The sequence below is a fragment of the Hirundo rustica genome, chromosome 4 (assembly GCF_015227805.2).
Source record: "Hirundo rustica isolate bHirRus1 chromosome 4, bHirRus1.pri.v3, whole genome shotgun sequence".
Classification (NCBI taxonomy): Eukaryota; Metazoa; Chordata; class Aves; order Passeriformes; family Hirundinidae; genus Hirundo; species Hirundo rustica.
Genome location: NC_053453.1, coordinates 66,463,381 through 66,478,844, shown reverse-complemented (window position 1 = coordinate 66,478,844; position 15,464 = coordinate 66,463,381). Strand labels below are relative to the sequence as shown.

General features: G+C 46.4%; 1 protein-coding gene across 1 annotated transcript; it reads right to left on the bottom strand.

The window, feature by feature from the left end:
- Window positions 1-583: 583 nt before the first annotated feature.
- LOC120751880 (NADH-cytochrome b5 reductase 3) lies at window positions 584-14,542 on the bottom strand. The gene is made up of 9 exons (XM_040062370.1): window positions 14,410-14,542; window positions 10,876-11,007; window positions 10,290-10,362; window positions 8,002-8,108; window positions 7,090-7,219; window positions 6,169-6,252; window positions 5,957-6,042; window positions 3,605-3,704; window positions 584-2,584 (listed from the first exon to the last, which is right to left on the bottom strand). Exons 1-9 carry the CDS (start codon window positions 14,428-14,430, stop codon window positions 2,412-2,414), a joined length of 906 nt encoding a protein of 301 aa, XP_039918304.1. The 5' UTR covers window positions 14,431-14,542; the 3' UTR covers window positions 584-2,411.
- Between the last annotated feature and the right edge of the window lie 922 nt (window positions 14,543-15,464).

The following is a 15,464-nucleotide window of genomic DNA, read 5'->3' as shown; positions in this document are numbered from 1 at the left end:
CATACCTAACATTTAGGACACACCAAATTCTTCAAAATGCCCCAGAAGCATTCTGTTGCCTTCAACTCCCAGGGGTTTTTGCTTTCAACTCACATGGATTTGGAGATCAAGAGACTTCCCTGAAAAAACTTGTGCAGTGCACACTGGAACGTCCAATCCTGTGAATCCAGGGAGTGTTAAAAGTCCAACCTGGGCCACCATAACTTTTTGCCAAATATCCCCCAAACCCTTGGGATAACAGAACCCCCTGGTATTGCATTTTCAGTGTTGGAAAGCCAGGAATTACTTTATTATCCTACCTCATTTTCAGTGAGTTGTTTTAATTAGCCATCAGCAGGGGCCACTTTTAGGCAGCTTTAGTTAAGTTTCACAGATGTACTGTTTGGATCATGAAATTGCCAAAACCTTAAGTTTGCTAAATTAACCCCGAAAAGCTTCAATGAACAAATCCTGAGGGAATTGGGGAGTGGGTATCTGGGATCTTATGGCCATTCAAGGACATGCTGGCTTTACCCACTGATTTTGGTTTCAAGGGAAACTCCAAATTAAGAATAATCAAAATATGAATCAGTTCTCATGAAACTCAGCTTTCCAAAACTTTATTCAGGATAAAAAAGGATGAGAATGACCTCGGCAAATACAATAATGAAAAAAATCTATGCATATCCCACAGTGATACAGACCAGCAGCAAGATCACGTCTCTCGTATTTCTGCTCTTTGCCTTCCAAAAAAGGGAGTAAATCGTGAAAAATTGAGTAGTATTTCAACTTTGGAGCATAGTATTAAAGAACAAGTTTCATAAACACACATTGAAAATTCAAGACTTGAGGCAAACGTCAAATTAATAAAATTAATAACAATATTATCTAGTTGAGGTTCCTTAAATTAACTGTAGTATCTTTGCCTTTTAATTCTGGCTGAAAAATGAACCTTTTAAATACACAGTACCCACCTGTTGTACGGGCACAAAAGAAAACACAGTGAGTTATAACCTTGAATTCCTACCCAATCTTTAAAAATCGCTATTGTACATTGACACCTGTAGCTACCTCAGCACCCACAGTACTTTACACATAACTAAATATCCTTTCAGTCACTCTGATGTCATCACCAGAACAAGGTTTTTAGTTTCCTAGACTCCTTGCAGGACACTCCAACCTCAGCAGCACATCTGCTAGTCAGAAGCACAAGGTTGGGCATGCAAGATGCCTGCTGTGTCCTACAAGCTAGGTAAAAGGCTGCTGTAAAAAAAGGATATTAAAAAAAATAAAAATTGAAGCTGTAGTAAACAGCTTCTAGGAAACAGTTTTAGACTCAGTGAGACACTTGAATTTGCTGTCAGTTTGGTGATTTAAGGCTGTTCCCACACATCCTTACCAAGCAAACCCTGGGGAGCTCTGCCTGATCAAGACACAGAGGTGATCGGGTGCTACTGCACCCAGGGCAGGGCTGCCTGCAAAAACCCCCCTGGCAATGAACCTGGACTCCCTTCAGTCCAAATCCATCTCTGGGAAACAATTAACAAGAAAATCCCATCCAGTTTTCACCTAGCTTCTTTTTTTTTTTTTTTTTCACTGCACAATTCATGCAGAAGAATTGCTTTTGTACTCCTATGCCATCGTCCAGTACTTAGGAGTAAATACAAAATTAAGAATTTTTTTTCAGTATCCCACACATTATCAAGCAAAAAAATTCAAGGTACTTGTGGAACAGTACCCAAAGCCACCTTCTGTAGTTTCTCTCATTGCCCAGGGATGAGAACTGTGACCAGATGGAAGAGTGTTTGCACTTAGGAGAGGCTATTCCAAAACGCAAAGAAAAACCATTTTTTTATCACTGCCTACCTCTCTGTTTTGATTAACGAGGCAGCTGCAACACCTTCAGTCGTGAGTGGCTAATTGGCATCCTTCAACTCAACAAGCATCTTTAAAGTGATGTTGCAAAGGTTATGGATACAAGGCAAACACTCCTGGCCCTCAGAGCTCTGTAAGGATTACAATTTGGCACAAGCAAGGTGAATAATCCAATACTTTTCATTGTTTTCATAGATCATACTGAATAGAATCCTGGGTATGCACAGTGTTAGGAAGTAGGGTATTACTGCCACTTGATTACAGCACTAAGAAAAAGCATAAATGAGCGTGTGCTGCCCTGAGCAGGTGCACTGTCCTTCCTGGACATGGGGCACACAACACAGAGCACGAGGCATCACCACCTCTCTACACACAGGTTTAGCACAGTTATGTGTCTTACTTGCCAGAGAGTCTGAAAATATGAAGCATTTTTAATGTAAATGTATTTTCCCAGCACTGTGCATTAGCCACCTCTGTAACTTTGTCCTGTTCCCCATTAAATGTTTTGGGGTTTTCTTCCTTCCCTTCTACACAAGATCCCTGAATAACAGTCGTGTTTAGAAGGAGAACCTCATGTCCTTGGCATAGCCCAGTTTGTCCAGGTTGGGAATGCAAGCATATTGGATCATTGGAGGAGGTCCACACATGAGGATCAGAACATCATTCTGAGGTGGGGGCAGGTGATCTCTGATCATCTCTTGGTTCACAAATCCTTGGCTGTAATCCCAATCTGTTAAAAAAAACATGAAAGTAGGGGAAGGGGAATGAAGTTAAAAGGAGGAAAAAAGAGCTACAAGTCATTTTAGAAAGGAGAAATCTTGCTGATGAAGTTGTTCCCAGTTGGAACATTTACAGTAACAGTCAGTTTTTCTGGGATTTGGGTTTAACCATCACATCACCACATCCCCAGCCCCGGATGCAGAACAAACTTTTGCTGCTGCTGCTGACCCAAACTTTTGGACACCATAAGACTGACACTTTTCTTGTATCCCAGTTTTGGTCAGGTTTCATACATGACAGTGAAAGTCTGCAGAACAGTCTTGAGGAGGCCCAAAGAGGAACTTTTATCCCAACTTGCTAAGGTTAGTTCACAATTTCCCCAAAGAAGGAACAGCAATCAGAAATTCCAGGAGAACACCAATTGCAGCGGATGACAACAAGAACAGACTGTGGGGATGAAAAGACCCTTCCCTCAGTGTACCAGAGGTGTCTTCTTGGTCACAGGGAAGAGGAGGAATATAGCTTTTCCTTCTCTGCCCCAAACCCCCACTGAATACGAGTGTGAATCTATCCTGCCGTGGGTGGGCATGACAAGGAATGGTAAGAAAGGAAAACCACAAGGAACAACACTGTTTAGCCTTCTCTTCCTTAAGCTTGTCCAGCAAGCTCAGGCAGGGACCTGTGCCTGTGAGCTACACAGTGCCTCTGGTACTGCAGCTGCCTCAGGGAGGCTCCAAACACAAGGAGAACATGATATATTTATGTCTGTGGGGAAGGAGAAAATGGTAAATATTCAGGTGTAGCCATGGGAGGAACACTGCACTGCCACAGGCCTGAGGGGAGCTTTGGAAACACTTCTCTGCTTACACCTGAGCCTGTGTGCATCCCTGCATGGAGAATGATGCCACCAGATGCACTCAGACATTCACTAAGCAAGAAATGGATCATGGAGCTCAGAAATACACATGTGACATAGCATGTCTCCTGTAAAGCACATTTATACTCATGAGTGTGGCACTTCAGGTCTTACTTTCAGGTGCTGTGTCCAGTGTGTACCAACACTTGAAGCGACTGGGATTCTGGGCCTGGATCTCGTCGAGCTCGGAACGTAACAGGATATCCTTCTCAGTCTGCAGGACAAGGAAAACAGTGATCACACCCTGCATGTGAGTGCAGCCCTCACATGGCCACAGAGCAGCAGCTGCTGCACAGCCCTGAGAGATGGAAGAGATGATTCAACTCCATTTTAAAGGCTGAAGAGACCAAACCCAAGTTATTTCCACGCCTAGCCTGTGGCAGAGCTAATAAAAGGCTCATAACTTTCCCAAATCCTGACCATGCAATGCCTTCCCTCTAAAAATACAACAAAGCATAACCATCACTTAATCAGGGAATCAGAAGAATTAAGCCCTTTATAGCACTATTACATCAAAACACTAATTGTGACTGCACAGAAATATCTCCCCACCCCTTCATACTGTGCCATCCAGAGAGGGAAATGCCAGGCTTTTCACCTCTGCTAATTCAAGTATCATCAGCATTGCCATATGGAGACTGCTTGGCTTTTAAAAAGCATGTGGAATGAACAACCAAAAGGGTATCAAGTTCTGGCTGGAACAATAAACATTACTCGGGGTATCAAGTTCGGCTCCTCCCTGATGCAGCACCACTGAAGGCAGAAGAAAAGCCTTATTTCCCTAAGAGCAGCTGCAGTCTGGGCTGGAAGGAAAAGGGTAGGGGCTGAAACTGCTGCCATTACCTGCAGCCATAGCAATTTGGCACAGAGGTCACCACTAAGTCCATTACTGGGGATAAGGAGGAAAATGCAGCAGCTATTCCAGAGAAGGTGAGATTCCTGGATCTGCAGCTGTAGGTGCTCCAGAAAAACCCCCTACTGGCTCTGGCCAGCTCAAAGTGTGCCAGCCAGAAGCACAGCAGGAGCCCATGTACATTGTTTTAAACACTTCAAAATATTTTTTAAAACTGCTTTCTATTTGTGGGGTTACTGGGCGCAGGGACTCTTTAAAGCCAGGGACTGATGTTTCCATAGGCTGTTGCAAACAGGGAACAGTTCCCCAGGCTCTCCCTCCCAGCTGCAGTGGGTTTCCCATGCTACTAAAGCAGCTCCAGCCCTGTGTTAGCATTTCTGAATCATTCCTAGCAAATCCTGGCCCTCCTGTCCTGATACCACTGCACTTTAAGCCACATCCAAGGGCTCCAGCCAGCAGCAGAGAGCACTGGCAGGGCTCCTCAGAAGGGAATCTCAGCTCTTGGATCATAGCCCCTGGGCAGAAAAACCTCAGGTTCTAACTCAGGTATCACAGAACTGCCTGGGTTGGAAAGGATCTTAAAGCTCATCCAGTTCCATCCTCCAGGATGCTCAGAGCCCCATCCAGCCTGGCCTTGGACACCTCCAGGGGCAGCCACAGCTTCTCTGGGCAGCCTGTGCCAGGGCCTCACCACCCTCACAGGGATTAATTCCTTCCTCATATCCCATCTAAACCTGCCCTCTGTCAGTGTGAGGCCATTCCTCCCTGTCCTGTCAATCCAGGCTCTTATCAAGAGTCTCTCTCCATCTTTCTTGTAGGCCTAGACATGGCACAAATGAAATGAGCGCGCAACTGAATATGAGAAGAAAAATAGAGGAGAGCCTGAAGAAGCTAAAAACCACAAGCACGAAGTGAAGCTCACCACAAATAATGACTCATAATCCAGACACAAATACTCATTGGAGGTAGAAATTAAAAAGCAGAAAGATTCACAGCAGAAGAACATCAGGCAAAGAAGGGGTGTTGTCTCTCTTGCAAGGATTCCATGGATGAGAAAGCTTCCCTCTGGCCAGCATGCCACACCTCAAGGAGCAACAGAAGCACATGAAAAACTGACAGAGGGGATGGAAATGAAAGCAGACAGCCAAGAAGAATCATAGCTCTGTGACTGAGGGACCTGCTAGAGACCACAGTTAGTTTTAGCCTCACCCAAGAAGTCCTCAGACAGAAAGATTCCACAGACAAACACTGCTGCAAAGCTGGGGAGTGAAAATTGCTGGAGGAGACAAACGTCCACCCCTTTCAAGTTTCCACTAAGAAAGACAGCCCTGAAAGTCTGCCCAAAACATTAACAACTTGCACAAAGGAATGCAGGGCTTTAACATTCATAAACTGGATTAGAAGCAGGCACTGAGTCACAGGAAGGCAAACATTAGCAAACATTTCTGTAGTAATGCTAAACCCTCTGTTTATCTCAGTGCTTTTATATGGGAGGTTCACAACATTTCAGTCACTTCCCCCCTCAGGGTTTGTATCCCTGTGGTTTCACTTGAGGAGCGGAGTCCTGCCAGGTAAGTAAAACACTACAAACAGAAAAAAAAGGACAGAATTACCTGATTAGCAAACAGCAGCTGGCAAACGGTGGGGTCATCTTTGTCCTTTATGATTGCTCGAATGATCTGCAGCATAGGTGTTATCCCTGGGAGAGAGAGAGGCAGGTCAGCGATGTGAGGATGTGGAGTAAAAGAAGGGACAAATGGGAAAATGTGAGCAAATGCATCTACCAGCTGTCAGAAACCACAGATGAATCCTTACAGATACCTACCAGTCCCCCCTGCAATCATGCCCACGTATTTCACCGTCTTGGTAACTGGTTCAGCTTTCTTTTCTGGCCGGATATCAAACTTGCCTGAAGAGAGAAAGAGATGGAAAACACTGAAGCAAGCAGGAAACACCTCCTGTTATCCCTTTCCAGCACATCCTGCTAAATTGACTTCATTTCAGCCCTGGCACCCTTCCTCCCAGAGAACAGAAAAGGTGAAGATCCCAAATTAAATCAATCATGAAAGAAGGTTTTGAGACATGAGGTGGTAACATCAGACACTGACATGGGTCACAGCTTACATACACACCACCTGTACTGCACTTTGCTCACATCCCACACCCCCAGTGACAAGCCCAGATTCTGGAAACAGTTCAACACTAAGGAATTAATTTGCTCAGAAAGTTTATTTCCCCTGAGCAGATTACTTTAAGGGAAAACGTAACATATGCTGCATGGTGGGTTTTTAAATTTTTTCTCTTTTGGAGCTGATTTGCCCATCTCAGCCAAACACAACAGAGTCTGCAACTCCCCAAAATGTTGTGTTGTATTCACAACAACATCCTCTCTTCATCCAGGATAACATGAATGCTACATACAAAGCTCTGGAAAACCACATGTCCGAGTTCTGCTTCACAAAACTGCCAGAAGGTTTTTGTGACACATTTGTTGGCTGCTAACATGAGATATTTTACACTGACATAAAAGTAATGCCTACTCATAGAGTTCATTTTTACTTGGGAAATTAGCAGTGGACAGTGCAAATACCCAGTGTTTTTGTCAGTGTATAAATTATGTCCATATAAGCATGGAAAAAACCAATCCTTTACTTGAGAACATCAATAAAAAGCACTTCTATAGCAATAAGACATTTTTGCTGTACTGTTTACTCTGGGTGAATTCTATCTTCCAAACCAGCCTTGCCTTTTCCTTTGTACACAAGGAGGCCACTTGGTCCTCTGAAGTCAATGGTGTCCCCTATTTTCAGGCTGTCCAAGTATTGAGACATCTTCCCACCATCAGGAAACTTGGGATGGACACCTCTGAAGTAGACCTGTTAAAAACAATAACAAAGAAATTCAAACTCACAGCTCAGACAAGAGCATTGCCCTTCAAATTTTTAGGTACAAGTACTCCTCATGCAAAGCACACAGTTACATCATAAAGAAATGCAACGTCGGACTGATAAAGGATTAAAATGCCACTCCTGCCCCAATTTTTGGACACAGACCTTTGATTTCTCCACTGCAGTTCGGCAACACAGAAAATATTGGTAATAATCACCACAATTTACACCCAAGTTTAAAAGGGGCTAGAAAAATAAAGAAAAAAACCAAAATACTGTGATTCCAAAGAGCAAAATTCTAAGAGGAAATCCAGTGCAGATATTCATATTTTAAATTCCTAACAGCTTTAAATGATAGGTAGTCTAGCTACCAAGAAGCAAAACAAAAGTACATTGTCACAAGCGTTAAAATCACATTCTTACCAATTAAATCAATCATTTCCACTGCCTGCATCATGAACACCACTCTCAGTGATCATAATGACCAAATTCCTTTAACTTCAGAAGTAGCTGCCCATTCAGGCAAGGTTAATTCCTTATTCCAGAAGACTTAAAAAGCTTATGAACATCTGCTGGTCTACATAGAGGGTGGAAAATTATGCAGCATTTCATAAAACACCCTTACTAAAGAAGAGCTTGCAAAATGCCATGTGGACTGTAGGTCCCTGGCACATTCCTGATGAGAAGCCAGCACACCAAACTTCACATAAACACACTGCAAAGGTGGCTCAGAAGTTGCCCAGCCTGAGAACAGAGCATGACACTCTCACCTTGACAACAAGATCCACAAAGCCCTTGTCATCATCACTGGAAACTGGAGTGTAAGGTCTGACAACCAGAGCTCCATCAATCCGTGCAGACAGGTAGATGTGCTGCCCTGTTGCAGGGGAAAAAAAACCCAAAACCTAGTTTTCTTTCAAAAGATTTTTCTTTTAGTGGATATGCTGAGTTGGCATATGGAGTGAAATGCAGCCTCAAAGCTCTAACTACCTTATTTTGGGGCATCACTTCTTCCTTTCTTAATTACCTGATACTGCAACACCTTGCCAGAGTTGTTAGGCATGCACACATCTACCTGGAAGGACAGATAACTCCACTGCTAACTCTGTGTGTCAATCATAACTTCATGCATTTATATTTACCAAAGCCTCAGCTGTACCTGAGATCTTTCAAAAGATGGGCTTTGTCTCTCCTGTACAGACAAATAAGAGGGACACAGGAGAGGAAAACTGTCCAGCGCTGTTCACACATCTTTATTAGTTGTAAACTGCCAGAGTTTAGTGAAAACTGAGTTTGTAACTGTTCTTGCTTTGACCACAGACCCCTCTCATCTTCCAGGAGCTTTCCAGCTGCCTTTGCTAAGGCTACCTAGACACAAAGCACTTTTCTAACCTTGCTGTTCCTCCAGCCTAACATGTGAATGCAGCAACCACGCTTCCATCTGTCACACATCCTCTGAGCTCTCTACAACAGTTTCTCTTCTCAATGTCTATGTATTTTTTTCTGAAAAAACAAGAAAATAACTAACTTCTGTCGAAGGTTTTCCTATAAAATTCCATCATTCTTAAGACACCCAAGTGAATATTAACCAGGAGGGGAGGGAGAGGTTTTGAGTTTTGCTTTTTTTATCACCATTAGGTCAACAGAACAAAGCATCTCCAGTATGGCACAGCTCCTCTGCTTGTTATGGGAACACAAAGAAGGGATTTTACCAGGAGCTGGTTTGCAAATGATCATAATGACCATATTACATTGCTCCAGAAGCAGCTGACCCTTCAGGCATGGTTAATTCCTTACTTCAGAAGGGTTACAAAGTGCCAGGTGAAGGAAGATGTGCTACCTGGTGACTTGGGGAATGAGCAACCACAACTCACCTGAAGCTGCACACGGACATCATATTCCAGTACTGCTCCCAGCAAAGCCTACAGACATCCTGGAGGGAGCTGCAGCAGGGAGCTCCTGTTCCTTCTCTAGGGCAGAAGGAGCTGCAGGCACGGACCCCTGGTGACCGCTGCAGACTGGCAGCCTGGACAGTGGGGCTGCTGCTGGGCCAATCTCACAGGAACTGGTACACAGCAGAAAAGGGGCTCCTTCCAGAGAGAAAACGTGCCTTATGCCCTCACCTGTTGGAGCTTTACCCCAGCTGACAGGATGTACTTTGGCAGCTTCTGCATGGGGCCACATACAACCCTCTCCCTCAGAATGAAGCTTTCAGTGTTTTTGGTGATAAAAGGCAAATGCTGGTGCTGGACTAAACAGCATCTGCCACCCAACTGCAGCTCTGCTGCTCCCAGCTGCTTTTCCATCCTCTGCAGCTTTCAGCTCTCTCTGCTTCCCAAGTCCCACCCTGCAAACCACTCCTCAACGTCCATTTTGGATAAGCCAGGGAAAGGAGCTTTGATTTCATGGCTACTAGAAAGATCAAGAGGTTTTTAACACCCCAAACAAGATGGAACACCTGGAAAAGGTGCTGATAACAACCACAAAGCACAGGAGCCACGGATCACTGCAGCAGCTTGTTAAAGCAGAAGTCCTATTAAAAACCAGTCACAATTAAATGCTCTTTATACAAGCAGGAGGAAACAATGGCACTAAGCTGTTATGGAAGGCACCAGACCACGTGGCAGGGCCTTTGGAAACAGCTACCCCTGGGTGATTCAAAAGTTCCATGAAATTCAGAAGTGAGTAGATCATCCGGTAAACCACAAGTGTTAGAGGAGAAGTGGATGAGAGCGGTGCCTTAGGGCATGGAAAGGAACTGCAGGGATTCAGCCCCACAGGAATAACACATGCTGGAAAGCTGAGACTGGAAAAGTACAAGTGAAGACCTGTGTTTGTTCCTACTCTCCACAGAAATAAGCTGGGTGTTCACTCGCACACTGCGAATCAGAGCCTCCAGATTACTCACATCATGAGGATAATCTTGCAGAGCTCCCAGTAACAGCTCCAGCCACATGAGCAGTATTTCAAATTCAAAACATAGGGCAAAAAAACCCTACAAAATCTCTTATAGTGTAAATAATGCAAGCAACACTTGGATTCTTCATAAGGGACGTACCTAGAGGGAGACCCAGAACGTGCTCCATGGAAGGGAGAGCAAATCGAAATCTCCTTGTGTCATGACTAACTTCCTGAAAGAGGAAAATCAAAACAACGGTCAGCTCCGTGGTTGGGATTTAACATTTGTGATTTCACTTCTAAAACAAGACAAGTCTGGCATCCTGCAGGATTAAGAATTAATGACATTTGACAATACTTGTGTGCAGATTAAGACTAAGTGATAACTTTCCAGATATTATGGACATTTACACTGCCTTCTCTGCCTGACAGCAGCACTTCTCTCTTTTAGCCCAGGCAGTGGTGCAGAGTTTGGGAATTTCTGCTGATGTGCTCCACAACATGAGACACACATGACTGTGAGTTTGGTCATTTCTAAGCAGCGTTCTTCACTCTAAACTGTTTGGAAACAAGCTGCTCGCAGAAGTGCAGAACTAAGTTATATCACACAAAGAGCTTTTGTAAAGAAGTCCTTTCCTCAGGACAAAAGTATCCACCCTGTTGGGATATCACCCAAGACTTCAGGAGCTGTAAGCATTTCACAGCGCCCCTGGAGAGGTCATGCTCAGCACTGCACGTGCACCTACCTCCTTATCAATCAGCCTCAGTGCATACTTCACTTCTGGGTCCTTCAGGGTAATTGCAGGCTGGGGATTCCTGAAAAGCCTCATGATGGTGGTGTAGATCAGCCATATTGGGTATGTCACAACCTGACGCAACTGCAGCAGCACAGAAACAGCATTAGACACAAATGCAGAATGAAAGGGAGTTATTTGGGTGACAAGGAATTGGGTATTATGCCATGGCAATCTAACCACCAAAAAAGAACGTGTTTATTTGGGCAGGAAGAAGAAGCAGCATTTTAAAAAAAAAAATCCCAAACAGATTTGCTTTATGAAGACTTGGCATCACTCCTGTGTTGAGGCAGTGGGGTGATGCCATTCTGGACACAAAGTGAGGCTATCACAGCTCCATACCCCCAGGTCCCCTGAATCCCCACCTCCAGCAGGCACACAGACACATGTGTCACAGGTGTTCAAATACACACAGAATATCTTGAGTTAGGAGGGGCCCATCGGGATCATCCAGTCCAACCCCTGGCCCTGCAGGACACCCCAACAAATCCCACCTTGTGCCTGAGAACATTGTCCAAATGTTCATTGCACTCTGTCAGGCTGTAACTGTTCTTTGGGGAGCTCCAGTGGCCAGCCACCCTTTTGGGAAGAACCTTTTCCTAATATCCAACCTAAACACGTGGCTGACCACACTGATCAACACAGCCACACACACGCAAGCAGCACGGATGGGCTCACCGTGTCCCTCTCCCAACTGAGCAGGATGAAGGTCCACAAGTGGGAATTCCATACACACACACACACGTACGAGGTGGATCCCCCAGCAGCTGGCTTTGCCCTGGCAGAGTGTGCCCACTCTCCAGGCTGCCCAGCTGGACACAGGGGCCACTGTTGCACAGACCCCTTCGCAGGCCACCCCAGGCGCTGCAGACACCCCATAATTTGGGCTCTCACACTCGCCCACAGACCCCATGCTCTCTCTGGCAGCTGAGCAGGGCTTTGCCAGCCGTGCCACGCTGCTGCTGGGTGCTGGCAGCATGCACACACCCTCCAGCTCAGTTTGCGGTGCAGGCACTGGTGCTTCCACCACCACACGGACCCGTGCATGCAGAGCAGCACCCCTTCCCTGGGAAAGCAGCTAAGCTGCAGGACACAACCAAGGGACAGCCCTGCTTGTCCCTTTACCACCATTTCCCCCACATCTGAAGCTCTGTAAGACAGAACAATTATGCTCCGACACCACGCCACTCCTCTTCACAGCGGAGCAGGAGAACAAACCGCACAACTACTCATAAAAATCCCTTCTCACTCAGTAACTTGTTATTCAACACTTCAACAGAGGAGAGGGGGAAAAGCACAACTACCGCAAAAGTTTAAAAAAAAAAAGAAAAAAAAAGAGCTCAAAGGTCTGCCTGCTTAGCTTTCACTTTCATTTTATTTTAAAGGGACCTGAACAGTATTTTAGAATGGCATTTGTGCAACTGTGACAGTCTCTCAGGAGGTATAAAAACTTCCTACATTATTAATAAGAGAACTGTGGGACGGCATAAATTCTCTCTTCTTAAAATGCTACTGTACAGGTTTAAAATGTACCCCCATCGTGGACAGCCTGAGGGCACACTAAGCCATATATACATGCTGCATTTTTCACTTTTATTTGGGAATACTGAAATAGCTCCATACAAGTTGTTTCTGAAGAAGCTGAAGTTTACAGGAAAATTATTCCTTAACTCTCATAGATCCACCAGATTACTACAGCTCTGGGAAGAACTTCTGTTGTTGAGTCACAAAAAAGGGGAGAGGGAGGGAAGTTGTTCAAGGTGACAGAGCAGCAGGTAAACTCCTTAATGAGAAATTAATATGTGAGTAGGGTCTGATAGCAATAGCAAGCTGACTCTGCAGCAGGTATCTCAAATGAGACATTAATAACTTAAAAACAGTTTCATTTGCAAATGTGGCTATCTAAAATGAACAAAAAGATAGCACCGCTGTTGTCAGGCAGTAACAAATAATTTTAACACAGCGTTTACCTAGTGGAAAGCACTTTGTTATTCATGATCAATTAGTGCAAAAGTCTCATGGGATTTGGCCTGGAAAGAAATAGCACACCCACTAATTCAGAAAGCTATTTTATTTTAGTCCCTTACTCAGATCTATCCCCAGGTGGGCAGAAAAAAGGGGAAGAACTGAAGGCTGAATGATTACAAAAAGTCATGCTTGCTAAGAAAAGAATTCTCTGGGTTAAAAGTGGCCTATATACTCTCACCACAAGGCAGACCAAGATTTTAATGAAGATAACTGCACAGCATCAGGTCTCCAGCAGCAGAGAGCAACAAGGCCTGGGAAACACTAAATGGGGACCTTGTGACTCATCATTTCCAGCTGCACAAATCTTTGCAAACAGACAAGGCAGAGTTAGTAACTGAGCAGGAATTTTTATTAATGGAAAGAGGCCTCTATGTGATAACAAAGAGAAAAGCCATGGAGACTGCACTGCCAGGGTGTGGCGAGCACAGCACAGTCCAAAACACAAACCCACGGCTCGACACCCCAGCACAGCCCTGCCCTACGAACACACAGACCAAATCCTGCTCTGGCATGAGAAACCTTGTACCCTCGGCTTCCAAATCCCTGATTTGGAAGTAATGTCAGCTAAACATGCTTCTAATCTGTTTCAGAAACCAGCGAGAGGATAACAGGATTTCTTCACTTCTGTAGCTTTAGCCTCATCTCCTCTGTTGAATGCACCTCATGAGCAGCTGCTCCCGAACGAGCACATGTTGAATCCAGCTCCGTCCTTCCCCTCTCACAAACGCAGAGGAAGAAGTGTTTGAGCACAGCAGCAAAGAGCCGTACGAGGCAGCTGAGAAAAGAGGGGAACGATGCGTGGCAGAGATGACAGCGCTGCAGATTCACTGCCCAGCAAGCACGATCGCGGACAGAATTGTGGAATGGTTTGTGTTGGAAGCGACCTTAAAGATCTTGTTCCAACACCGTGCGCACCTTCCAACTATCCCAAGCTGCTCAGAGCCACATCCAACCTGGCCTTGGACACTGCAGGGATGGGCAGCCACAGCTCCGGGTGTTCGGTGCCAGGGCCTCACCACGCTCACAGGGAAGAATTTCTTCCTCACAGCCGCTCTAAGCCCACGCACTTACAGTCTGAAATTACGGCAACGGAGGGAAATACCACAAGCGTTCAGGGCCCCCAACAATAACAGCGCGGGCCTCCCACAACAACGACAATAACAACAGTAGAAACGACAATAATAAACACAGATATCCGGAGCTGGCAGGGCAAAACGCCCCGGCCGGGCAGCCAGCACGGGCACCAACACCGCCCCAGCCGCAGCAGTCCCCGGAGCCTCGGCAGCGCCGCGGGGCTCCCGGCACCCGCACCCGCACCGCGCGGTCCTCGGGCGGCGGGAGGCAGCGGGGACACCCCGGGACATCCCGGGACACCGCCACGCCCCGGAGCGCTGCGGGCGGAGCCGGGGTCGGGCAGGCAGGGACCCCGCTCCCGGCCGCTCCCCGACACTCACTCACCACGCTGAGCTGCGCCCCCATCGCTGCCCCGACACACCGCGGGCACCGCCCCGCTCCGCTCCGCCCCGGCACGTCACGCACCGCGATGAACCGCGCCGGGCCCGCTCCGCCCCGGCACGTCACACAGTACGTCACACACCTTGAGCTTCGCCCCGCCTCGCTCATGACGTCACGAGAGACGCTAAGCAGCGCATGTCAGGCTCCGCCCCGTGACGTCACGCATCGCCTGGGGATGCTCCCGCCCCCTTAGTGACGTCACGAGCCGCCCCAGCATGGCCGTGGCGCTGGCCCGCCCCTTTCCTCAGGCGTCTTGCGGTGTGTGAGCGCAGCGCGGCCCGAGCGCCCTTGTGCGCTTTATTTACTGCCTGAATAAACACAGCCTGCTTTGGGTTTGAAGGGTTTGTCAAGGTCATCCAGTCCTACCCCTCCTGCCACGGCCAGGGACACCTTCCACTGTCCCGGAGCCCTGTCCAACCCAGCCTTGAACACTGCCAGGGGTGGGGCAGCCACAGCTGCTCTGGGAAACCTGTGCCAGGGCCTCAGCACCCTCACAGGGAACAATTTCTTCCTCATATCCCATCTAAACCTCCTCTCTGTCAGTGTGAAGCTGTGATAAACATTAACTATTTTTTGTTCACTGGAGATCAAATAACTCAAGATAACAAGAAGTTACTATGTTACTATCTAAGCTTATAGGCAAACATACCTTCGCCCATTTCTGTTTTCTCTCTCTACTTGCTTAATCAGCTTTAAGTTTCAGGAATTCCAGCTTACAACTACAGCCTTCATCTCTGCGACCACCGAGGGACAGAAAGAGACCCTCCTAGCAACACGTCACACATACATCATCAGAGGAAAGAAGCAAGATAAAAGCAAGACTGAAAAACCTGCCAAGACACGGCAGTTGGTGGAGCGAGACTCCCCTGCCGTCCAGCGCTGTATTTGCCTTTGCTTTGCCTGCTGTAATGTAATAAATTCCTATTGGAACTTTTCTTCGTGTTCATAGTCTATTACAAAGCCACTGCCCCTTGTCCTGTCACTCCAGGCCCTTGTCA

Excerpts from the sequence above, each read along its gene's own strand:
- LOC120751880 (XM_040062370.1), bottom strand. The coding sequence starts at position 14,430 with ATGGGGGCGCAGCTCAGCGTG. Across the intron at positions 10,363-10,875 it reads TGAGGCTGATTGATAAGGAG|GAAGTTAGTCATGACACAAG; the intron begins GTAGGTGCACGT and ends TTCCTCTTTCAG. Across the intron at positions 6,043-6,168 it reads CATGATTGCAGGGGGGACTG|GGATAACACCTATGCTGCAG; the intron begins GTAGGTATCTGT and ends TCTCTCTCCCAG.